Raw genomic sequence first — 25,954 nt, forward strand, 5'->3', positions numbered from 1 at the left:
TGTTGGAGCTACCGCAGATTATTTTGGAAAAAAAAAAAGATCGACGCGCATGATTAAAATCGACGCGCGCGCTGACCAGAGACCGACTAATTTTTTTTTTGGCCTAACATGTAATACGTCCTATTTTTTGGTATTTATTTTGTGTCCTGGCAAGGTTTATCCTGTCAAGGGTTCTGCGCAAGAAAAGAAAGCATTACAATTTACAACATATTGAACATATTGCGAATTGATGACTAAAAAAAAAAGAAAAACATTTGACCTCAACTTCGCAGATAATTGGATTAATTCACGGGAGTCTGTGACTAGACTAGTCAGTGTTTGACGTTCAAATGAAAAGTGAGCGTGAACTGGTGGGACTTGCACGCTCTATATAACCATGAAACCCCGATAAAAACTGTATACATTTTATAACCCTGCACAAACATCTCAATGCAAGAAGCACCTGTAGTTTCTAGGTTGGCCAATCAGCACTCAGCATATGTACTCAGCTCACTGAGTACACCTGTTGTTATTTCATGAACAGCCAATCAGCTCAGAGCGTGTACTGGAAGTCCAGCCCTGTGCTAGCGGGTAATCGATCTGGTAGTAACTTGTCAAACTTCTCGTTCATGTGGACGGTGAAGTAATACTTCCAATACCCAACACGATCCTCTGCAATTAAAATAACGATACAAAAAAAACAGACTTCACTTTGGCTTATAGAAGAAATTTGAGCTAATAGTCCTCATGGAAACTCTCCAATCGTGCCGTGAAAAGTGACTTTTGACAAAAGTGTGGCCTTTGACAAACACAATAAACCACTCAACTTACATGAATAAAATTACATCACTTCTGTTTTGTCGTCATCTCGAGACTTCTCACTTTTTCCAAATTATTCTATTTGGTAACGGGATATTTGGATATACAGGGTGATTCAGAATGATCTGGACCCAAGTTCACAATTTTTTGGTGGGAAATAGAGTATAATGAGAAAAAAACTTGAGTATTTCATGTGAATGGTTATTAACTTGTCTTCCACAGGAATTTTGAATTTTTCAAATTAGTGGCTGTGGTGATGAGTTATATGCCATTTTCATTAAAGTTGCTCATTTTCCAGTCTGCACACAGAATTGGTTTTGCCTTTTTTAAGTATGTCAATAACTTCAAGTGAGTCAGTCACCATGACTAGGTTTTAATATATTACACTGCTTCACATCAGTACGCGATTTCAATAAATTTGTTGAAACATGGAATCGTAGTCATAGTGTTTTTAGCACGTGTTCTTTGCTAGCACTTTTCTTCAAAATGGTATTACATGAATCTTTCACCAAATATGTCCAAAATACCAGCCTATAACATATCTCATTTGCACTTGTTTTGATAATTGCTACATATTTTTAATATTCACTTTGAATTGGGTCCAGATCATTCTGACTCGCCCTGTACGCTGAAAGTGAAAGATCAAATACGTGGATATTTGGCATTTTTAGTGCAGCACCACTAATATCCTTTGCAAAGTTATATGAAACTTGCATTCAATTGTTACGTAAGGCACAGTTTTTCAATTCAACTCCACCTTACCTTTGCGATTGTATGCTGCCTCCTCCTCAAAATGGGTGTAGATGCTTTTCAGTGCGGCCGGGGTCAAAGGTCGCTCTAAGAAATTTGCCAGCTGTTCAATACTAGATCTGATATCCTGAAATGCAGGTATTTGGAAGAAAAAAAAGTTTATAATTAAAGTAAGTTTTTCAACCCGTCAGTCACTCCCCAAACCATCCCAGTAGGTATGGCTAAATAGATTCCTCAGGGAATTAACCCTAACAACCCCAACTCCATCTTAATCCATCCCCTCTTTTTTTGGTGGATTTTGGGGGACTTGGTCTAGAAGGCCTGGCGTGACTAAATATTGATGGAGCATGATGGACTTGGGCCTGAAGCAGTGTTAGGGGTATCCGAATGATTTTGCCTAGCTTCCTGTACTGCTATTGTGATAAAAGCCATGTGTAGCAAGTCCATGAATGTCAACCAGTACGTCAGTGGTGGATTCCATTATGTCATGTACAGTTTTGTATTAGACGCACAGTGATTGATGGATTTTGATGGATTTGGTCCAGTTCCCAGTAAAAGACGCTTTGGGAGTTAGGGTTAATAAAGTAAAATGATGTAGTACAGGTGATAATGGGTTAATTTCCAAAAACGGACTTGATCTACACACCTGACGGACATCTTCATATTTTAGGAAGAGCAAATTGTTGTCCTTTCGCTGTTCCCACCACTCCAACACGTGTCTGAAGTAGGAACCATACCCCACTAAAAAAAATAAAACGGTAACAAATTTTAAACAACCAGGTCACTGACATGACTGACAACAATATACAAATATGACATGGCTTGAGGGTGAGTAGTCATTAATAGCTCCCCAAGATTTTGGAAGTTGACAAACTAGGCTGAGGAAACTACTTTGTAACCTTCCCAAACTGAGGAGAGTTAATATGGACTATCCACCAGAAATAAACCGTGTTTCATTTTGTTTGACAATACCTCGTACATATTAGCAAAATGTTGTCAAGTTATACATCAGTTATCTCGGCATAACGATGCTGTGCGTGTTTCGCCATATGTTTTTGTGTAGCTAGGGTAGTGTTCACAGTACGCAATACACGATACGGTATTAAATGCGACAAGCTCTAAAATGACTCCATGCTTGTGTGCTATGATAGACTGGCAGATACCTAAATGTGTGTCCTGTCCGTGAATTTGGCATAGCACAGGACCAAATATCATAACTCGATGGACGATTAGCCAATAACTGAAAGTTGGCTGATTACAAATTAACCAGATTTTCATAAGCAAATAATTTATTTAGCAAATATTTGTGTTTCAATGAAATTGGTCCCAGACTGGCAAAGAATGATGATCCATTTCAATTGTTCTATTCTTTTACAACATTTCTTCGCACAGTCTTCAATTCTTCTGTAAGCCCTTCACATCCATGGTGCTCTGAGTCAAAAACCTGAAGGTGAATCCAAACCTCACATTTATTGTTGATGAAGCGATAGAAGAACTGATGGAAAGTGCCCTTGTAGTGCACCATGCGGACAGTGCGATGGAAGTCATAGAACGAGCACATTACGTCCTTGGGGTTCCTGGTAATGTAGATCACCTGGGCCAAAACACAAATTGATAACTTTGATAAAACCCTTTCACTACCTGATACCCTAAAAAAACAAAACCAATTACATCCACTTTGCCGCACCTGCACATGCCAGCTAAGAGAGGTTTCACATTCGAATGGATGTGTGTGCACATACGTTAAGCTATCCCTAACTGTATTTGATGTTGTACGCATACCCTTAGTTATTGGAAAGGTTACCAATAAAAATAGTAATCCAAACTAGCAGCCTCCAATGAAAGCCTTGTATCTGCTGCAAATCTTACTTTGAAAAAGGCTCCTCCATATTCAACGCAAAAGTGAACGCTAACGCTTTTCAAGTTTTCACGTGGTGAAGTTGCGAACTTGACACACTTCAACTCTGGTGAATTCTGCTGCGAATGCTTCGTGACGTCAAATTTGCTTGGCATACACATTCATGTGAGGTATGAACCAACCTAAACACGACAAATGGCACATATATGGTCACAGCATTTCATCTCCTTTCAGTCAAATCATACCCGATTGAATGACTTATCAGAAAAAACATGAAACTTGCCAATTTACAATGCATTTCACACTGGCGCATAAAGTACGATATATTCGTGTGGTGTACATAACAGGCCAGTTCATACTCAGCATGAAAGCAAACATGAAAGCGAATTAGTGACACCATGGCAAGTTTTTTGCACTGTAAATTTGCACAAGTTGAACGCACTTCAACTTCAACTTATTTCGCAGCGAGTGATTTGTGCCGTCGACGTCACTTGGCATTCGCATCCTTATGAAGTACACACACGAACTACCTTCTTTTGTTTACCTTGCATTCTTTGTTCCTGACGCCCTCTGGCAGCAGTCCGTATGGCAGGTGGGACTTGATGTAACGGGGCGAGGGCAGCGTCTTCAGTAACTCCATCCCGGGGCTCGGGGCCTCCAGGAAGGGGATGGAATCCTCCACGGACTCCAGGCTCAGGTCTGTCGTGTTGAGATCTCCCCCCTCTAGGAGCAGATAGATCAGGTCCTGTAGCCACACCCCTGGGAAAGGAAAAGTGTTTTACCCTTTCGTCAATGTAGCTCCCGAAACTGACCTGCCTATTTTTCTCTGTAGCGCCCAAAGCCACCTGAGCACTCTATCCGGTTTGTAAGTGTGACACTATTTCAACTTAACCGTGCGCACAGCACACGGTGTAGAACTGGAACCAACAGAACTGGAAGTAGTGCGAAGTGGCGTGTTTAGCCAAAAGTAATCAGTGGTGCACGCACGTGTATGACGCAGTCACTTACGAACCGGATGGTTTCTATTGATTCTTCAGTGAACTAACACAATGTAGTACAGCTGATAATGGGTTAAAAATGACTAGGCAGCGAGTCTAGTAAAGCAGTCCCCAGACGAATAGACCATTATCATGTTGCGGCCATCTTGATTTTTTCCCATTCAAATCAATGCCACCAAAGCGAGGCTGGAAGGGAAAATAGTCTGGCTGCTTTTTGCACAAAAAACATCATCATTCAGTACTCTTATTGGATACAGGGAACATGACTGCAATGGTTGCAGCATGATAAAGGTCTTTTTGGTTTAAGGTGTCTACATAGTTTACTGAGTGAAAGACTTATGCAAGTCTAATTCACAAGTGATGGTCAGTCAATCGGTCAGTCAGAGAGATAGGTGCAAAAAAAACTGTAGTCTGGCTCTCTGGGACCAGCAAAGTCAAAATTGTGGGCCAAGTGAGACTTGAATCACAAGTGACAGTCAGTCACTCAGTGAGGTACAAAAGAGGATTCTGTATGGCCGATGCAATACAAAAGTGGACACAGCTAAAGAGCAGAAACTGAATGAAATATTCAAGAATATTTACACAAGAATAAGCATCACAATCACATACGTGGTACTACAATTTGCAAATATATGGACTTAAGGTACATGTAGTCAGTTTGGTATCCAATTAGGAGACCCCAAAATAATTGTGCATGATACCCTTACAGAAATGCCTGCAAGAATGCCTGCAAGCTTGCAAGGTTGCAAATATGTAAATTAGGGCAAGCTTGCGGCAAGCTTGCGGCAAGCTTGCGGCAAGCTTGCGGCAAGCTTGCGGCAAGCTTGCGGCAAGCTTGCGGCAAGCTTGCGCAAGCTTGCGGCAAGCTTGCGGCAAGCTTGCGGCAAGCTTGCGGCAAGCTTGCGGCAAGCTTGCCGCGGCAAGCTTGTAGGCAAGCTCACCAGAATGTGTGCGGGTAAGCTTGCTGGTAAGCTTGCAGGCAAGATTGCAGGCAAGATTGTTAGCTTGCCTGCAAGCTTGCTGGTGAGCAGGCCTGCAAGCTTGCCCTGACTTACATATTTGAAACCTTGCAAGCATGCTTACAAGCTTGTTTACAGCAAGCTTGTAAGCATGCTTGCAGGCAAGTATGCAAGCAAGCTTGAAGGCAAAATGCAAGCTTGCAGACAATAATAATTAACAATAATAATCTTATATAACGCTAAATAATTAATTACAGGTAAAACAAAAACGAGATTGCAGGCAAGCCTAATGGGAGCTTATAATTACAGTAGTCTTATGGCCACTGCAATATGCTGCCTGGTTATGGCAATAATTATGTTCTGTCTGTTTTCTCAAAATGTATAGTATCCACTGAGTTGACACTTCAACAGGTTAGTGTTACATTGTATGCACCCAACTTATTTTGTTGCTTCAAACGAAAACAATACACAACCAGCAAATGATCTGACCATGCATGATCTGACATACCTTGAATGTATTACTTTAAATACACATGACACATGTACACAATAATCTATCACTTGAAAATAAAATAAACCAAAACAAATCATTACCACAAATACAGCACAATTCCAATCATGCATGGTACTCAACAACACGGATACACTTGTATGGATGGAGCAGGCGCTGCACAAAGACAATTACACACGTGCAACCATCGAGCCAAGCACAACCACATGGGGATCTGGAAATGGCATAACAAATAAAAACCAGGGGGAAAAAAGGGTTATTTCTTTGAACCTTGATTTAATTTGGTGAAAGTTAGTTTTGGGATTGACAGGTCAACAAACGCATTGTATTTGATTATCTCATCTCTGACCAAATTACGGAGAAAGTCCAATATTTGTGACACATTCATGGGGCTAAATATAAGCCAATTAACGTCGTAGGACTGTGAACCAGTCCCTCATTTTTTCAGCTCTTGTGCCAGCACTTTCTCTGTTCAGTGCCATGCGGAGGTATAGATTTACACAATGACATGCACACATGAGATAATGTTACCATCTCCAACCAAGCAAACGTCCTAGCTAACGACATTGCCTGAACCGGTGACCCGAGTTCGACCCGGCCGTGCCAATCATTTTAATATTGTTTTTTTCTTCCCACTTTCCCAAAAGTATGAGTTTTCTTCCTTTATTGTTTTAAATTGAATGGTCCACTAGGGCCTACTCTCGACTCAAATGTAGAACAATAACGTAAATGTTGTGCACTTTCTTGTGATTTGCGCAATCAAAGAAATGATTGTGCAACTGGATCCTTGCACAATCTTCGAAAAAAATTCTTCCAAATTGAGCGCACATTCTTAAGAATGCGTAACAAGAGAAGCGATCTTTTCGATGCCGAGCACCGGCTGCGCTTGGAGAGTCTAGCTGCATCCTTGTTCACTGATTCTTGGGCAGTACTTAGCTGGAGTTACCCAGCCCTAAATTGTATCATTGGGTTGTCATTTAACCCAATAATAAAATTTAGGGCTGGGCAACTCCAGCTAGGCAGAACTTAAATAATTATACCGTTGCAATGCACGGTCACTAGGGAAAAGTTGTAACGCTGAAAAGTAGAGAGATGAAAGTAATAATAAACACATATTGGGGAGAAATCATAAAAGAGACATAATAATTGATAGTGTACTGGAAAGAATTATGATTTTTGGGATAACAAAAGTAGGGGGGGGGGGGGAATGGCGCTGTTTCGCGTTGAAGAACTGCCATGACTGCCAGCTGGTTTTATTGACTTGTAACTTGTCTAGACTAAACAAAGCACTTCCCAGACTAGTTTCCAGTCCTCAATTATTACAAAACTCCCTATGGGGGGCAGAAAAAAGCATTAATAACAGCATTAATTTATGTCAAATTATAATATCGTAATTAAACAAGTACAGAAGCTACTCCTAGAACTATGAGGCTCTACGTGGAGCCTCATAGTTCTAGGAGTATACAGAAGCATCTAATGATCATGATGATCATTTTCTTTTCTCGATATAGGCCTATGAACATTTTCCCCTAACCCCTAAAACATTAAAAGGCCTAACATAAAAAATTATGCAGTGCAACGTTTATTAAGATTGCGCAAAATTCGTAAATTGCGCACGTAATATTTCCACGCAATCTTAAAGAATGAGCGCTCATTCTTAAAATTTGAGTGATCATTCTTAGAATGTGCGCTCGTTCTTAAGAATGCGCGCCCATTCTTAAGATTACGCAAATTGCAAGAAAGTGCACAACAGAAACATGGTAGGGCCTAAACATGGTAAATCAGTAGCTGGAGTTACCCAGCCCTGAGTTTTATCATTGGGTTGTCTATAAGGGCTGGAGCGAATTTTTCTCGTAACTTGTAGTATTTGCAAAAAAATTTGGAAAATGTTCAATTCTGTCCCCGTTACACACTAATTGCAACTGCAACTCACCCCAAACTTGCCTGGAATAACCATTACACAGGTCCTTGAAGTAAAAAACAATCCACGATGAAGATTCAGCCTACAATTGCAGTGAAAACAGGAGGAATAACCGCTAACTTGACAACCTTGCTGGATTGGCCAGGACCGCCATTGGTTTGTGCACAAAAAAAATTGTGTACAATGAATGGCGGTCGATTAACAGGCACAGAGAGAGCGATCGCTGTCAACTACTCGTTTTTGCCGGCTGCGCTGGCTGATGGCGCGTGACGTCACGCGGAAGCGTAACACCCGATGACTGTTTTATGCACTAATATGAGGTTTACCACTCGCATCACAGCTTTGGTACTGGAACCGCAACCAATAGTGCATGAAACAGTCATCGGGTCATACGCTTCCGCGTGACGTCATGCGCCAACAGCCAGCGCAGCCGGCAAAACGAGTAGTTGACAGCGATCGCTCTCTCTGTGCCTGTTAATCGACCGCCATTCATTGTACACAATTTTTTTTGTGCACAAACGAATGGCGGTCCTGGTCAATCCAGCAAGGTTGTCAAGTTAGCGGTTATTCCTCCTGTTTTCACTGCAATTGTAGGCTGAATCTTCATCGTGGATCGTTTTTTACTTCAAGGACCTGTGTAATGGTTATTCCAGGCAAGTTTGGGGTGAGTTGCAGTTGCAATTAGTGTGTAACGGGGACAGAATTGAACATTTTCCAAAAATTTTTGCACATACTACAAGTTACGAGAAAAATTCGCTCCAGCCCTTATAGACAACCCAATGATAAAACTCAGGGCTGGGTAACTCCAGCTAGTAAATCAGGAATCTTTCGACATGGCCCTTCCGTACCTGCACGCGGATAACTCACAATCCACACGTCATCTTTTCTTACAGGGAAGGTGGCCACATCTTCCATCTTTCCTCTGCAAAACGGGGGTAACCTTACCCCGTCTACGACATAATACTGCATGATATCGTACTCATCGTCTATTGCCAACTTAGTGGGCGATTCGGGAGACGAAATCTGCGCCATCTTGTTTAGCGCTATGGCGGTTTTTCAAACCATGGCTTCGCATCATGCAAGCCGGATCAGATCTTCTCAGGGTTCAGACTCTTTTTAAAGCCTTTAAAGCTCGAACCACACAGAAATACTGTACATTTGAGCCTCATTAAATACCACAAAGGGACCTATTAATTTCCTTAATTTGTGGGAAACTGTGGCCTAAAACAAATCCAACTGAAGCCAAACTACATAGCAAGCCGAAGTTTTGAAAAATTCTTTATGAAGCTTAGGTTTGAGGGCGCCCTTCTGCCCGAGCGGTACAAAAATAGACATGATAGAGGAGCGTGACTGTCCTCACGTTGACAAGGGACATCATGATCAGCAGTTTCTTCTTTAGTTGTGCATAAATTTACATCTGGATTGATGATAGCCCAAAAGCCAGTTAAAAAAGGGTTAGGGTATCATTATGTTGAATAAAATAAATTATTATACGTTGAATGAAATAAATAATCTTCCCATGCATGCGCATTACATGGAATTTAAGGCATTATTGTAATGTAACTCGGGAACTAGGAGACGCCAGCCTGGATTTATGTCTGGCCTCACTGCACTGTAGCATGTTTGAACCTTTGAGGGGATTTGGAGATTTTTTTTATTTTTTGATCCAAAATTGACCTTTTTGGTGATGGCGAAGTTTTCAGATTTGGGGGCAAATGGTAAAAATCTTCCTACTTGGATTTCTCTCAGCTCACAAACTGGTTGTAGTGTATGGTGTTCTATAAAAGACACTTATCTGTTATCGTCGTGCGTGTGGAGCGCTCCGTCGTGTTTGTGAGCAGAGCGTCGTGCGTGTGGGGAGCTCCATCGTGCCTGTGAGGAGGTCCGTCGTGTTTGTGGAGAGGTCCGTCGTGTTTGTGAGCAGAGCGTCGTGCGTGTGGGGAGCTCTGTCGTGCCTGTGAGGAGGTCTGTCGTGTTTGTGGAGAGGTCCGTCGTGTTTGTGAGCAGAGCGTCGTGCGTGTGGGGAGCTCCGTCGTGCCTGTGAGGAGGTCCGTCGTAGTGACCACGAGGAAGGGATAGTGTGTAATTAGCTTAAGTTTGAAATTGTGCATGATTAAGAAGTTTGACGCGAAGACTACAGTAGTTTGCAGGTATCTCAGATGCTTTTCTTGGCTTATTTTATTTGAGTAATAACGCATGCACAAAAGGTTTACTCATGCCGGTATTTGAAACGATTACTCAAATTTCGATCACATAAACAAGTTAGGAGAGTGCGTCATTATTTACTACTCCGATTAGAGCAAACATTTTAACTACAAAATTTTATCAATTTCAAACATAACATTGGGCAAATTAAGACAAGAACAAAATTAGAGGGCCTTAATTGTTTCGGTCATTAGCAGGACCTTTCTCAACGGCAAAACATTTGAGCAAGTTCTGAGAAAAATCGGAAGAGATTAGGCCTAATCATTGTTTTCTCGCATCCTGTATTTTCAAGTCGAAAAACTTGTTAATATGAATACAGGATTCAGGATTGTTTTTTTTTCGCATGGTACTTACATTCATTCAATTAGGAAAACGTAGTTGAGCATTTCACTCATGTAATTTATACTTTGCATAACATTTTTGCAGTCCTGTGATTTGCTGATATTTTCTTTAAATAGCTGCATAAACCCAAAGGTCAGATTATTTCAACAAATTTAAAACGGCAGCCAACTTTTCATTAAAAATAAGGCACAGTATGAGTGTATGATCACTAGCAAAGAAAATTCGCAAATGTAAAAGTAAAAACTAACATTTGTAGTGTACACATTTTGCATAATGGTCAATTTCTCGAAATTGAACACAAAATTGAATGTTTACCCTAACGTTACAACGTTACAAGCTTCTGATGACATCTCACATGCCATAGTCAAAAACAAAAATGGGATGAATTTGTTTTCTAGACACTAGTTTAAGGAGTTTCTACGAGACAGATAATAGTGTAATACGTCACTCCTTTTGCTCAATCTAAACAAATCAATGAAAACTTCATAATCCATAACCATTTAATTTTTAACAAAAGTGTTTTCATAGGTAAGATACATCCTTGTATCAATATGCATTGATTTGTTCTCATTGAAAAATATTACACACTGTAGTATAGGTAACCCAATCTTTTAATCTTTCGTCTGCCATCTCATCCGTCGCGTCTTAGACTTTTCCCGTGAATTCGGAGAGTCTTAACGATCCTTTCTTGGCATCACACGAACAAAGACATTTTGTGGCTCCAGCATTGTCATCTTCCCGAACGTCAGAGGAATCTACATGAAAAGGAGGAAAAAAAGGTACCGGTAAGTCATATGTTGTTTTAGATCATGAGACAATTATTGTTTACAAACTTGAATGCAGTGTTCGCGTGATGACGTCTTTACCAAACCCTTTTATTTGATACTGCCCTTTTTTAGTTAAAACATACAGCTGTATTTGGTTTTAAGAAGCACATCGCACTGAACACTAAGACGAGAGATGAGGGGGTGGAATTTGGATGGCTGCCGGAACCGCATAGGAATAAAAATTATATGTGGGCCCTTCTCCCGTGAACAGTCTCTTTTTCAACGACTGATACGTCTTGAACTGTATCAATTAACGCCAGACAGGCAACAATTGCTACCAATTGCCGTCTGGTACCACTGCCAATTGCTTTAATATCGTCATCGTGACTTCGTAGTCATGAGATGGGGATCAACATTAAGAAATGTAAGTTCGGAGTAAAAAAAAAATCAGGCTTTTGACCCCAGTGACCTCATGATGACCACTGACCCCAGTTTGGTCATGTGACATGTTGCAGCTGGGCTACTGATACTTTTGACAAAGTTTGGTTGAAATCGGTCAAGGAGCAATATAGCTAATGTCAACTAAACTATAACTAACTAACTAACGGAGAGACATGATGATGAGCTGCTACCCGCTGCTAAAAAAGGCCTCGAATCTGTAAGCAAATTTACCGGAAAATACTTTTTGAAAGTAATGAGTGAACACTGAGTTGCGAGTAATGGCCAAGAGTTGTAGACCACAATAATGATGTTCTCAAAGCAGTACAATGTTCAAGACGTGAGAAATGAGTCATTTTCCAGTTAGCAAATTTGCTGACAAGCTATTTGGTATTTTAGGAAAGCATATCCTAACTTACCGGCGTTTCAGGGCATGCCTCGAAGCGGTATTTCTGGAAGACGCGGGTCATGAAGACCTTTGCCAGGAGCATGACGAATTTGACGGCGATGCAGATACGCGGACCGGCGCCGAAGACAATCCAACCCAGAGGGTGAACGGAGTCCTTATTCTGGGGGCTGAACCTGAAAATTTAGAAACGGGGAATAGTTTCATTCAGAAACTTCTGAAATCTCCTTATTTTGTGCCTAGACCGATTTTTTTTTTATAAAACTGAATTCTGGAGTTCTGTACACATAGCTACATGTAAAAGTACACGTGCTTATATGAAAATATGTTTTCACCGGCTGACGTAATCCTACGTTGCCCTATGGCATCATGTAGTGTACAGTGTTATTTAATAATTGTTGACTGCTGTGATTTAGGGTTTTCAAAACATATAGCATCCGAGGTGAACGCTATGCGCCCGGAGGGGCGTTAAAAAACACCAAATCCCACATCACAACAGCCAACAATTGTTTTGTCATACAGGGTGAGTCAAAACATATGGAACCCAAACCCCAAACATTATATTTCATATTTAAAAAAATGTGTAGCACCAAACATAATAATGACTGGAAAGCCAATTTCATAAGCTACTTTTAGATGAAAATATTCCTGAAATTGCCCAATCCGTTCAAAGAGTATCACCATTTAAACACAAGAACCCTAAAACCTCTTTCGTCCAAAAATGCGATTTCAAGAATCGTCGTCACGATTGTCTTTAAACATCACCAGCGATAAAATCTCAGTTTAAAAGATAAAAATACTCAACAAAGTCCTTTTGAAGGCCCGTCTTTAAAAAAAAAGGTGGATTTTATAAATTATAGTTATTGTTTGCCTAACCAGGGTTGTTAATAAAGATATTGTGTACTACAGTTGTTGAAACAACTATTCTGAGTCATTTTCTTTGTTGTTCCAAACAGTCGGAATACACACTAAACTGCTTGTTTGGACGAAACAGGTTTGAGGGTCATTGCGTTTATGGTGATATTCTTTAAACGGATTGAGCAATTTCAGTTATTTTTTTTTACCTAAAAGTACCTTATGAAATTGGCTTTCCAGTCATTATTGTGTTTGGTGCTACATACTTTTTTTAAAATATGAAATATATTTTTTGGGGTTTGGGTTCCACTATTTTTACTCACCCTGTATCTTGCTTATTGGTCAGGCGATGCCTATGATTTGCTCCCCCCACTCTCCACCCCGACACAAAACCTGGATACGCTGCTGCCCAAAACCCAGTTTGCTACTTCATTGTTTCATATTTTTCTTCGGTTTCCGTACCTTTCCGGATCAAACTTCTCTGGATCTGCCCAGATTTCTTCATCATGTTGAATGGGATAAAACGGGATGTTGACCAGAAGGCCTTTCTTCAGGGTGTACTTGCCATAGGTTACAGTCTCTGCGCAGACACGGTCAGCTCTAGCGACAATAAAAAATAATCAGAAAAACAAATTATATTGAAAATTGTATATCTAAGCTCTGGCAGGAGCTTCTACGGTCACTTCCTTGTCGGTCGGTCGGTTGGTCGGTCGGTCGGTCGGTCGGTCGGTCGGTAGATCTGTCCCCGGAAAATTGACCAAAAACGGGCCCCCTACGTTTCCCATTAAATACAACTACCAAACTTTAATTTAAAGAAAAAAAGCAAACAAAAGAAATGAAATACTTCACAAAAAATTGTTTGTAAAAATTCGTAAAGTTGTTTTTCAAAATAACGTCGCAATAAAGGCAGGCACTGCGTACACCACCATCTTTTCCTCAAACGATTTGGTTAAAGTGGTCAGAAATTGACTCAGATCGCACCACAGAGCATCTAGAATCAGAAAACCATCTCGTAATTGTTGGGACCCAAAATTTGGATTAAATCCTACTGCCTCTGAAAAATGGCAAGGGACTCACAGTAAGGTTGGTGGGTACATGCGGAAGCACTCCTGTATCACCATTTCTAGGTACGTCATTTTGCTCATGGTCTCGTAGGTTATGTCGGCGGGTGTCGGTGCAAGCCTGTCGATCTCTTCAATCATCTTGTCCTGTACTTCGGGACTCAGTGCGAGCTGATAGGTGGCGCACAGCAGGAATGTCGACGTTGCCTCGTTACCGCCAGACAGTAAGAGAACATTCTGTCGACAATGGCAAAAAAAGTCCCACCAGTGCATTGAATCTTTTTTTAAAGGCATGATTTAAAGGTGAATCCAAAGGATTAGTCAATCGACTGATTTTTGGAAATAAGGACAAATGCTTTCTGGTTAAAAAGGTTGTGCATGGTAATGCACAGTTGTCTCGAAAAAATGTAACACATGTATATCCACTGGGCTGAAATGTCAACAGGTTAGGTTTGGAACAATCTTCTTTGGATTTTGAGCGGCGTTATTATTGAAAACGAACAAAATGCATTGCATTCAAGAGTGCAAAGGGAAGAAGAAAATTTGCTTGCGTTATTAAACAGGAGATTTTTGGCATGATTCTTTGAGGATCGTACAAAAAATAAATTTAGAGCGGAATTGTTTTAGGAAAGTTAGCATTTTGTGGATTATGCTGGTGTTGCCGTTTGTTTTTGTCCAATATCAGTTTATCTGCATTTGTTTGATGCAAACTCTTACATACATTTTACATAGCGGCAAGGTGAATTTGACTGGATAAGTACAAACGAATCTCAGACGAATCTTTAACTGCAGACGAATCTCATCCTGCTAATGGCTTTTCCAGATGATGAGACACAAATATAGATCACTCAAGGGACGGACTAAGCGATCAAATCACTCATTATATAATACTGCGATTATATATTTGAATGGGAGTTTTAAATAACTGTGATGTTTGTGTGTCGTCTAACTCAAGTAAATTGTGTTTTAATTAATGTTTCTGTTATATAAATTATATTTGGTATTTGGCGTGTCTTAACTTTTTAAATCAGTGTATTTTAAATGTTTAATTCTTAACCATCGGGATTTTTTTTTTTTTGCGAGCAATCAAGACAAATTCTACTGTACTGTATTTTATGCATTATTATGTAGCAATAATGTCACAATGATCTTGGGAGAAGAAAACTTTGCATTATCCAAATGAGCAGCCCATTGACACAATTTGTAATTGAAGTCGGTTCATTGAACATTTACCGCGCAGAGGAACTCGTTGTAGGTAAGTTTCTTCGGTTTACCGGCAGCCTCATTGGCCAGATCTTCTTCAGTCGGAACATCTCCTGGAAACTCTGTGTTCTTCTGGTACATTTCATTCATGGTAACATACTGTAAGATAGAGGAACAAATAATAAAAGTCAGACCCTATGTGTTCTATGATACAAAAATATGCAGATGACACCTCACTGATTAGTCATAACAATGAGACTGGATATACAGGAACGAAATTGTTAAGTTCTGTAATTCAAATTGTGACTGAGTACAGGGTGAGTAAAACAAAAAAGAAAACTTTTTTGTGTGTGAAGCTTTCTTTTAGTGAAGTTTTCTTTAAGTGAACTTTTCCAGTTATGGAATTTTGAACACAAACACCGTTTTTTTAACCTTGTCCACGGATCACAATAAAGGTGATATTTCAGCAAAATGAAAACTATTTACACACCAAAAAAACCCATATCACTGCAGAACACCTTCATAACCATGATAACTGGCACTTATCATAACATTTATTTAAAAACCTGCTGCTTCCAATGTTAAAATATCATGCTTTACAATGTCAAGGGTTTAAAGACTTGCCCTGCCTTCTACTTGGCTACCATGGAGACCTATGGGATTATTGTGATATAATTTTCAGGATACGACATGGTTCATTTGTACTGAAATATCACGTACATCAAATGTGATCCGTGGACAAGGTTAAAACGGTGTTTGTGTTCAAAATTCCATAACTAGGAAAAGTACATGAGCGATTTGAATGATTCTTTAACCAAAACAAAGCTTGTCAATTGGGCTTTCATATCCTAGATTTGGAAAACGCTACATGCAGCAATTCTTTTTTAGGTGACAGTAAAGTTCTGGTCACTTTGAAGCTTTGCTCAGAGAACGTTATATATCTCGCATACCGACAGTGAGAACTCCCCTCAATACATTATCTCAGACGCGTATACTGAAGAGATGATGTCGTCTTATGACATCGTCAGTGTGGCTTTCCGTGACTTTGTTTTGTCAAGTAACTAACAGTCACTTCGGCATCAATTTGGTCATCATTGTTAGTTTTTTTTGGGGGGGGGGGGTTACCTACCCCTGCGGCACCCTCGCGCCGCTGTCGTATCTGGACTCCTCCTTGAAAGGAATCCTCTATGATTTGCTTGAAGAAGTTCACCGCGTCTTTAGGGATAATGTTGGACCCCATCATTTCGAAAAGTGGTCCCAGTATTGGAAAGATTACTGTAAATAGAGAAGAAGGAAAAACACCAATTATTGGCGAGTTATTAAAGGAAATAACTAATTTTGGAATATGTTCCAATAATTATGTCGTCCGACCGCTTTGGATTTATCTAATATATGAGTAAAGACACTGAGAGGTTTTAGATTTAGATTTAGATTTAGATTTAGATGTCTTTATTGTCATGCTCAAAATTAGATGAAATTGACTTCCCAGTGTACAATTAAAAAGTAGGTATACATACAATAATTTAAAATACACCCAAAAATATGACAAAGCCAGAAATATATTACTACATGTAGGCCCTATATACACAAAAACACAATTACGACTATACAATCATGAAAACTATTGGAGCAGTAAAGTAGGATTTCAGGCCGAGGGTTGATTAGGGAAGGAAATGAGGAAATAGGACCGGGACAGGATGGAAACAGTTGGGTCATGTATAGGGTAGGGTAGGATTGAGGGTAAAGGGGGGGGGGTGAGAAGGGAAAGGGGGGGGGGGAGCCTGATAAGGGAAACATTGGAACAGGGTAGGGTAGTGTAGGGAGGAGCAGGGCTGAGAATAGGTATAGCAAAACATAGTTAAATAGCTAAAAGCCACTTATCTGTAGGGCATTTGAAAGAAATAAAAACACAACAGGTGTAGGGATAAAACTATCTGGCGAAAATTGAGTAAAAATCTGAATAGCCCATGGTAAAAATGAAGATTTGAACCTCTTTGTTTTGAGACTAGGTTGACGTACTTAGTCTACAATATTAATTGGCTACTTGCAATTACATGTATACACACGTTTCTATGGGAAGCAGTGCAGCCGGCTGTAGCCACTTCACATTGACGTGTGTGTAATTGCAAGCCGTATCAAAGTAGTTCAGACACGGCTTACCAAGTTTTGTGTCTGTAGTCTGCACGGTTCCTATGAAAAACTAATACTTACTTGGGATCAACGTGACCATGGATGGTTGGAATGCTTTCTCCACCTTGGTCACGAAAGGATGGTCAAGATTGGCCTGACACTGGACATCCAGACCGTAGATAATAGCCATGATGGTTTGGATGAAGAAGCCCAGGTAATTCCTGGGAATACAGACAGAAATGGTAAGTGAAACATTACAGGGCACAAAAATGCATTGTAAACCAATTAGCTTTTTTTTTGCTTTTTGCTGTTTTCTTTTTATTTTTGTTTGCCAAAAAGAGTTCATCTCAGCAAAAAAACCCCTGTTTTTAAATAAGACGTTAAAAAGTTGAGTAGTGGATTATCTAAACTAACTGCATGAGAAAAATGCTTTGGTTTTATTGGTTGAAGAATTGGTCCATCCAAGGAACTAGATAACTTGTTCTGTTCTTGGAAGAGACCCGCACTTACTTCTTTGTGTTGAGCGGTTTGTTTTCGGCGTGAGACTTTCCCATGTTGTCCAGAAGAGGGCCGCAACAATCGCTGAATATTTCCACCATCTGAGTATAAGTCCAGAAAGGTAGCAAAATAATTAAGTATGACACCATTCCATAGTGATTATGGTGTATGTCTTGTACGCCAACCAGTTTGTCCGACTGGAATCTAGTTGCACCAATCCAAAATATCCTTTCTATCGAACGTTTCTATTGGGCAACAACGGTGGGTTGTATACCTTTCGACTAAACACATCGCTCAATAGATCGTTTGTACTGCTGCCATCTTTGAGGTGTGTGCTTTTGCTCACCAGGGATATACTCTTGTGCAGTCGTTGTAAGTGCATTGACTTAGCAAAACACACCCCTAAGATGTCTGCTGAATGCATTTTAAAAAAAAATGATCTACTACATATTAAACTTTTTCCCCATAGATGTTGGCAGATTGTCGACCATATTACTTGAAGTTGCACTCGCAGTAGGTACAACCTCTGTACCTGAACATGCGTGTAATTAGGCATAAATAATAATAATAGGGCCTAATCATATATAATGTGTATTTACAAAGTGCACGTATCCACCTAGGTTTACCTGTCTGAGCTTGCTTGTTGTGAATGCTGGTGTGATGATGGCACGGACGTCTTTCCATCGTCGGCCTTTCATGTAAAGCAAAGTACCATTCAGTGGGAAACCGGCAGCAGGAATGTCCTGTTATGGGTCAACAGAGTTAAATGACCAACAGATGTATTGCAGTATACATTCTATATGCAGTATACATTCTATATGCAGTATGCAAAGAAATAAATACATTAAAAAAAACCCTCTTTCATCTCGTACTAATTTTGTACGATTTTCAGTTGGATATCTAGGCCCTATATTAGGCTTAACGAGTGGTTCGGGAACTACAGGACGGGTTAGGTATTTATATTGTACGATATTCATTTGGATATGTAGGCTTTATTTTAGGCTTACCCAGTGGTTCGGGAACTACGGGACGGGTTAGGTATTTGTATGATATTCAGTTGGATACCTAGGCCCCATTAGGCTTACCCAGTGGAACGGGAACTACAGGACGGATAATAATAAATAATAATAATAATGTAAATTTCTATAGCGCCGAATCCATTAAAAAAATGCTCCATGGCGCTTTACAATCAAACTATTTACTAAAAGGAATATATATTAAATTTAAAAATGTGATTAGGTATTTGTACGATATTCAGTTGGATATCTAGGCCTGTACCCAGTGATTCGGGAACTACAGGACAGGTTATATCTGTCTGATATTCAGTTGGATATCTAGGCCCTATCAGGCTTACCCAGTGGTTCGGGAACTACAGGTTGGGTATTTGTACGATACTCATTTGGATATCTCGGCCCTATATTAGGCTTACCTAGTGGTTCGGGAACAACACTGGTCAAAGGTATTTGTACGATATTCAGTTTGATATAAAGGCCTTATCTTACCCAGTGGTTTAGAAACTAAGGTACAGGTTAGATATCTGTCGGATTCAGTTGGATATCTAGTCCCTAATTTAGGCTTATCCAGTGGCTCGGGAACTACAGGACAGGTTAGATATTGAAAGGATATTCATTTGTTTATCTAGGCCCTATTAATCTTACTCATTGGTTCGGGAACATGACGGGTTGGATATTTGAATGATATTCAGTTGGATATCTAGAGGTTCAATTAAGGTTTAACCTGTGATTCGGAAACTATACGACATGTTGGATAATTTTGAGCAATATTCAGTTTGTTATTTGGGCCCAATTAATCTTACCCAGTGGTTCGGAAACTTGTTGAAATCGGTCACCAGAACCCTTTTCGCGATGTCAATATCCGACACAAAGAGAATCGGGTATTGGAATTTGTATATTCTGCAAGGAGAAGAAAAGTCCAGTTTAATACTGCACGTCTCACTCCTTCAACAATTAAGCTTCAACACATTCTTTGGTTTTATTTTCTACTTCATCTTAGTACTTACAGGCCTTTGGATTCCAGAGAGATTCTAATGCCTTTGCTTTTGAGCAATGCCAAAAATAGCGGGATCAAAATAACCGAGGACAATGCTTTGTGTTTCTTGTTGTCCTTGTAAGCACATAACCGTTCGATCGAGGACCGTTTTCAACAAAAGACCAAACGCTCGAAGACTGAAAGGATCTCTTTGTTTTCCCTTTGTGTTGTCTGTCCTCTATCACAAAGCCATACATGTGTATTCTGTCTCGTTCGAGTTACATTTAGGATCAGGTCTATATGGAAGTAGATTCTTCGCAGAACGAATGGGAACAAAATTAATCTTACCCAACTACTTTTCCATATTTTATGACGCATTCCTCGGCATAGAGGTTGTTGCCTTTCTGAAAGGAGTATATAGTTTTGTTTTAATTTAAATTCATCAATCGATAAATATGAAACCAAATTAATGTGGATATCATCAACATTAAATTTTGTTGCTGTTTGTTTGGGCATCCAAATGCTGCATGTGACGTCATCAAACCAAAAGTGAAATGCCCATCAATGCATGCAAACACACGCTCATGTAATTCGAAGAAAAATATTTTCTTTTCGATGTCTTTGGTCAAAACTGATCAACTTGGACTATTAAAACCGGGATTGACATTGTCATTCATAACTGAACTGAAACACCGTACAACACTGTCGTCGCACCCCCATCACTCTGCGCTTGTCACAAAAACAAACGCCATATACGTCTAGTTTTCTTCTTTTCCCCCCTCCTACCCTTAACTTACTATGCGTATTTATTAAAAACGTATGCCGTGTGCTAATCAATTTGTTTAACTTACCCTCAACCAGTCGATGGCATTGCCCACGATAGGGTAGTATGGGACCACAGGAATTCCCGCCCTTTGGAAAAACTGATGGCACCACCAGTCATAGCTGCATGTGAAAAAAATGTGTTGAGCATGGGATCAACACAAACCACTGTAGTCTGTATAATTACTGGTAATGGTCAAGTAAGTTCCATATCTAAAATAAAGACAAGTAAATTAAAGGCATATATATGATCATTTGCGTTTCATGCATTTTGTTCGTTCCCAATAACACATTGAAGTTTCAGCTCAGTGCACATTAATCCTGTTCGAGAAAACTGAAAAACCATGCACAATCTTTTGATCAAGAAACACAAATTCGTTTAAAGCACTCTTTATTTCCAAAAATCTGTCAGTTGACAGATAGTTGGAAATCACCTACATTTCTTGATTTCTTCTAAATGATAGCTAAAGCCAGATGGAATAATTTCACGGGGTGTTTAGTACCAGTGCGATGTTTAATCCAAGTCTTTTTGGTAACAATTCGGTAGGCTACTTTTGGGATAAATTGCAAAGGATCACATATATGCCGAAGTTGCCATGGATAAGCAAAAAAATATCAAACAGGATTAAAACAAATCGGTTAACAATTTAAATCTTCGGAAACTCATTTAAAATTCAAAAGCTTAAAAAACTCTTACGCCAAAAAGATGAGGATGGCACCAATTGCGAGGGTCCAAGTCACGGAAAAAGAATCACCGAATATCCACAACGCCATTTTGATTCGAAACGGTGTACGACGTCTCCTGTGTGCTGGATCTGTATCAGACACTGCACTGACTGACATGAAGCGAAGACATTCGTGAACGGACATTGCCCAAGGTGGATATTTCTATCCCTAAGAGTTAATGTTTGTTCTATTTTTATCGATACTTTATCGCAAAAAGTGCGCCGGTGTCAACTTTGGAGCATCGAGGTCACCTCAGTGGGGAGGCAAATCTTTGTCCGACGAAATGTTGTATCTTGCTGTACTGTAAAAAAAAAACATGTCCGTAAAAAGTTTGTAATGTCAAAAATAGTTTTTAATTTTGTATCTTTTTTCACAGTTTGTGTACTTTGTACTGCTTAATGTCAATTACATGGGGAAAAATGAAATTGTACACGATCGAACTCCCTCAAGTTGAACTTTTTTTTCTTCTTGTGTGTGTGCTGAAGTATTTGTGTATAAAGGTTATCCTGTACTACTGAGGACTTGGGACAATGGGGGTGTGTGCGACAACAATGGGCCCAAACAAAAGGGACATGAAGGGGCCGGTCCGAATGAGTAAAACACGACTGATTGCGTCTGCTAGATTGTGGGCTGCATGCACCCCCCCTCTCGTCAGCACAATCATTCTGCACGGATCTGGGTAAAACCTATCAAACACACGCAAACGCAGAATTGTTTACGTTACATACGTAGTGTGGACATTCCTTTGTTTTCGTGTAGTTAAGAACAGCCTGTGGAAAAAAAAGAAGTTTGCGCACACTGTGAAAACTCTTTCAACCCAATGTTGTTTCTTTGATTCCCTTTAGTGTTTCTCTTCATTTTGCCACTGATAAAAACTAACCAAAAAATGTCCTCTAAACCTGTGTTCCAGAGAGGGGGAAACACTGTGTGGACGTGGGCAAGTCCACGCAACGTCGCTGCTACCTGGTTTATGTGGGCCTCTTTTGTTAGGAAGTCCACACAGTGAATGAAATGCTTGTTCACGCAAAGCTGTGAATCACCTGTTTTAAAACGTATTGTTTGAACCCTATCGACGTTGAGGCCTTGGAGGGCATGACACAATTAATGCTCCCCTAAGTACGCCAGTGGTTTTACTGTTTGTCTCTACGGTTTTTTTGCAGGATGATGGTCCTGGCGTCCCAACTACCAGGAATTCTCAGTTATACTTCAGACAGTGTGGGATCTAAACACATCAGACCCTCTGTTTATGTTTTGTGCAATCAAAAATCATTTAAGGTGTTAATAAGCAAAGGATTTTCGACATGGCAATAGAAATCATTACTACTGGCTCTGGATTTTGAATTGAATTAATGTCAAGTGCTGGTCGTTATCTTAGGCAGTGCAGTTGGATAAACAAAAACTGCTCTGGGCCCTTTGAACATTGATAAAAGTTGGAAATTCGAATTGTCCAGAACCCTCACATTATCAGATTTAGTTCTTTTTCACACTACGTTTGCTACGCCTGATGACTGAATATTTGTGTTTGCCTGGGATACTGGAACATTAATTTGTACAGTGCACGGATAAAAAATTGGGGACCTTTGATGGGGGACTTGATCTTTGAACAGGGTATGATTACACGGGTACCACAGTGAACCGAAAAGGTCAAAATAGTTTAACTTTACACACTTCACTCCATTAAATTGAAGTCGACGATTCAATGTCTGCTGCTCGTTTAAAAAAGGGGCCGTATCATTAGTCCGACGCCTCATAGGTTCGACGCCTCATCGGACTTATGAGGCGTCGGACTTATGAGGCATAATATTTATTTATTCCGCCTCATGGATCCGACGCCTCATAAGTCCGACGTCGGAAAACAAGGCGTTTAATTTGTCGGACCTACGAGGTGTCGGAGCTATGAAGCGTCGGACCTATGAGGCGTCGGACTTATGGGCCTTTATTTGGTTAGGGGATGCGATTTTGTCGGAAGGCTTATATATCGCACATATGAGGCGTCAGACTTATGACCGGACCCCGCCCAGAACATGAGAACAGTTCACTAAAAAAAATGGGTAAATAGCCAATGTTATTTGCCCAATATGTTGGCCAGAATTTGCCCAAGAGTGTAGGCGATTGGAATATATATATGCTGACCGGCATTATTATAAAACTAACAACCCATTCGCCCAACATTTTGTAAAACTAAGTCGGTTACTTCAACCAACAAGTACCAACAGCAGCCTTTCTTGGCTTAAACATTCCCACAAACGCAGCATGATAAGCGTAAATTAACCCTAAAAGAGCCGGGTTATTTTGACCACCTCTCAGAAGGGGGGGGGGGGGGTCGGACTTATGGGCCTTTATTTGGTTAGGGGATGCGATTTTGTCGGAAGGCTTATATATCGCACATGTGAGGCGTCAGACTTATGACCGGACCCCGCCCAGAACATGAGAACAGTTCACTAAAAAAAATGGGTAAATAGCCAATGTTATTTGCCCAATATGTTGGCCAGAATTTGCCCAAGAGTGTAGGCGATTGGTATATATATATATGCTGACCGGCATTATTATAAAACTAACAACCCATTCGCCCAACATTTTGTAAAACTAAGTCGGTTACTTCAACCAACAAGTACCAACAGCAGCCTTTCTTGGCTTAAACATTCCCACAAACGCAGCATGATAAGCGTAAATTAACCCTAAAAGAGCCGGGTTATTTTGACCACCTCTCAGAAGGGGGGGGGGGGGGTCGGTACATGCATAGAACAACTCATCAAGAACATACCCAAGAAATTTCATGACTATAGGTCAAAGGGTTTTGGAATTATGGCTAATATTATGCATATGTCAGAATTGTAATTGTGCTCTGTGTACACGACGTATAGGGGAAAGTTTTGTGTGTGTGTATCTGGTATCAAAAGATGCGCAAGGCTCGAGGCTAAAAAGTCAGCTAAAACAGCTCGGGTCGCGAAAAAAAAAATCAAGGCTATCGCGGAAAAAGTTGAGGTGGGGGGGGGGGGCAGGGAGTCGCCCCAGCCCTTTTAGTAAGCCTACGATGAAGCCAGAAGCACGTGTGCTACCTCTGACTGGTAAATATTCAGACTGCTGCGTCGTTTCTTAGACTGTAATTTAAGAAAATCACGTGACCATCTGCTGGATTTTGGTGAAAACTTTACATCAAAAACGCCAAGCCCTTTTGGAGATATGTTAAGGGTCTCAGGCAAAGTCGTCTGTTTCAACACTCAACACTGCTAATGGTATTGCTACAACTCCCATTGACAAAGCGAATGCCTTAAATAGCCATTTTCAGTCCATTTTTACAAAGGAAAACTGTGACATTATCCCAAGCCTTGACAGTCTAAAGTTTCAGCAAATATCTTCTTTTAATATTACAACTGCGAGCATCAAAAAGCTGTTGAGAGAGTTAAAACCACAGAAAGCACCAGGCCCCGATGGCATCTTTCCAACGATTCAGAAGGAATGTGCTGACAGTGTTGCTCCACTCATACAACGAATTTTTCCAGAAGTCCATCATACCGGGGAATTACCAGGCGACTGGCTTATGGCTAACGTCTCACCTATCGTCAAAAAAGGAAACCGTTCAGATCCATCAAACTAGGCTACCCTTGGTTCAGACAGGCGTGCTAGAGTCGCGCCGATGCAAATTAAAGGCAAGATTAAAAAAATTAAGTACATTAGTCCGTAGGTTAAAGGGGGTCCTAGTGCACTCCCCCAAACCCACCGCCACCGTGGGTTGCCATGGAAACCAACTATAGAGGGCGCTACTGTCAAACAAAATATATATACTTGTACATGTTTATTTTGAAATTTTTCCGAAAAGTTGCTCATCATTAACGTTACAGCTTATTTCTCGTCTTGAAAAGCCATCGGCCAAATCATAAAACAGAAGTTAAGTTATGATTGTCCAACTTCTGTTGAGCTGGTAGGTCTTGGCAAATTGAAAATTATTTACATTTTTAATAAGTTAAACAACGTCCTGCTGAATCAAGGTTCTGTTATTCTTAGCCTTTGGGTTGGTAGGTGTCAGGTCCATCTTCCAGATACATGGCCATACCTTTACCAATCTTGCTGAATCGTCATGGAAACCGTCTACAGAGCCTGACTCTGTACCCAGATGAATATAATAACATATATACATTTTTTCAATAAGTAGAGATTTTGTGAGTTTTTAGTTTAAGTGGCAGTTAAATAAAAGGAAAATTCAAAACTTTAAAACACAAATGGGGTAAAATATTGAAATTACTTTATAACCTGGGAAGATCTGAACAAACAATACCTTGTTCGGAAGCTTGTGATGATGCCAACAAGCTGGCAAAAGGACAGGTCCTGAAACCAAGTAGTTGCGGAGAAAATTTAAGATATAGCGCATCAATGCCAGTAGTACCCCTATGTGCAGTCAGTCTATACAGCAATGCCTGCAAGCGCCCGCAACACGAACTTCGTGTATCGCGGTCTAAAGGTACCTTAACTTGAGAAGTTCTGCACAAACTATACCTTGTTCGGAAGCTTGTGATGAGGCCAACAAGCTGGCAAAAGGACAGGTCTTGAAACTCACTGGTTGCGGAGAAAATACAAGATATAGCGCATCAATGCCAGTAGTACCCCTATGTGCAGTCAGTCTAACAGCAATGCCTGCAAGCGCCCGCGACACGAACTTCGTCTATCGCGGTCTAAAGGTACCTTAACCTGGGAAGTTCTGCACAAACTATACCTTGTT

General features: G+C 40.3%; 3 protein-coding genes across 3 annotated transcripts; all 3 read right to left on the reverse strand.

Moving 5' to 3' along the window:
• Positions 1-75: 75 nt before the first annotated feature.
• Positions 76-8,897, reverse strand: LOC119742175 (sulfotransferase 4A1-like). Its single transcript, XM_038218215.1, has 6 exons — positions 8,644-8,897; positions 3,951-4,165; positions 3,016-3,142; positions 2,195-2,289; positions 1,561-1,675; positions 76-651 (listed from the first exon to the last, which is right to left on the reverse strand). The coding sequence occupies exons 1-6, from the start codon at positions 8,825-8,827 to the stop codon at positions 533-535; spliced, it is 855 nt and encodes a 284-aa protein (XP_038074143.1). The 5' UTR covers positions 8,828-8,897; the 3' UTR covers positions 76-532.
• Positions 8,898-12,585: 3,688 nt separating this feature from the next.
• Positions 12,586-16,328, reverse strand: LOC119741272 (cytochrome P450 3A18-like). Its single transcript, XM_038217024.1, has 5 exons — positions 16,202-16,328; positions 15,103-15,231; positions 13,886-14,106; positions 13,271-13,408; positions 12,586-12,601 (listed from the first exon to the last, which is right to left on the reverse strand). Exons 1-5 carry the CDS (start codon positions 16,313-16,315, stop codon positions 12,586-12,588), a joined length of 618 nt encoding a protein of 205 aa, XP_038072952.1. The 5' UTR covers positions 16,316-16,328.
• A 1,774-nt stretch (positions 16,329-18,102) lies between these two features.
• On the reverse strand, positions 18,103-21,285 carry LOC119741273 (cytochrome P450 3A56-like). The gene is made up of 6 exons (XM_038217026.1): positions 21,209-21,285; positions 20,541-20,634; positions 20,038-20,093; positions 19,517-19,613; positions 18,327-18,443; positions 18,103-18,111 (listed from the first exon to the last, which is right to left on the reverse strand). The coding sequence occupies exons 1-6, from the start codon at positions 21,283-21,285 to the stop codon at positions 18,103-18,105; spliced, it is 450 nt and encodes a 149-aa protein (XP_038072954.1).
• Positions 21,286-25,954: the final 4,669 nt, after the last annotated feature.

The sequence above is a fragment of the Patiria miniata genome, unplaced genomic scaffold (genome assembly GCF_015706575.1).
Source record: "Patiria miniata isolate m_02_andy unplaced genomic scaffold, ASM1570657v1 HiC_scaffold_5, whole genome shotgun sequence".
Taxonomy (NCBI): Eukaryota; Metazoa; Echinodermata; class Asteroidea; order Valvatida; family Asterinidae; genus Patiria; species Patiria miniata.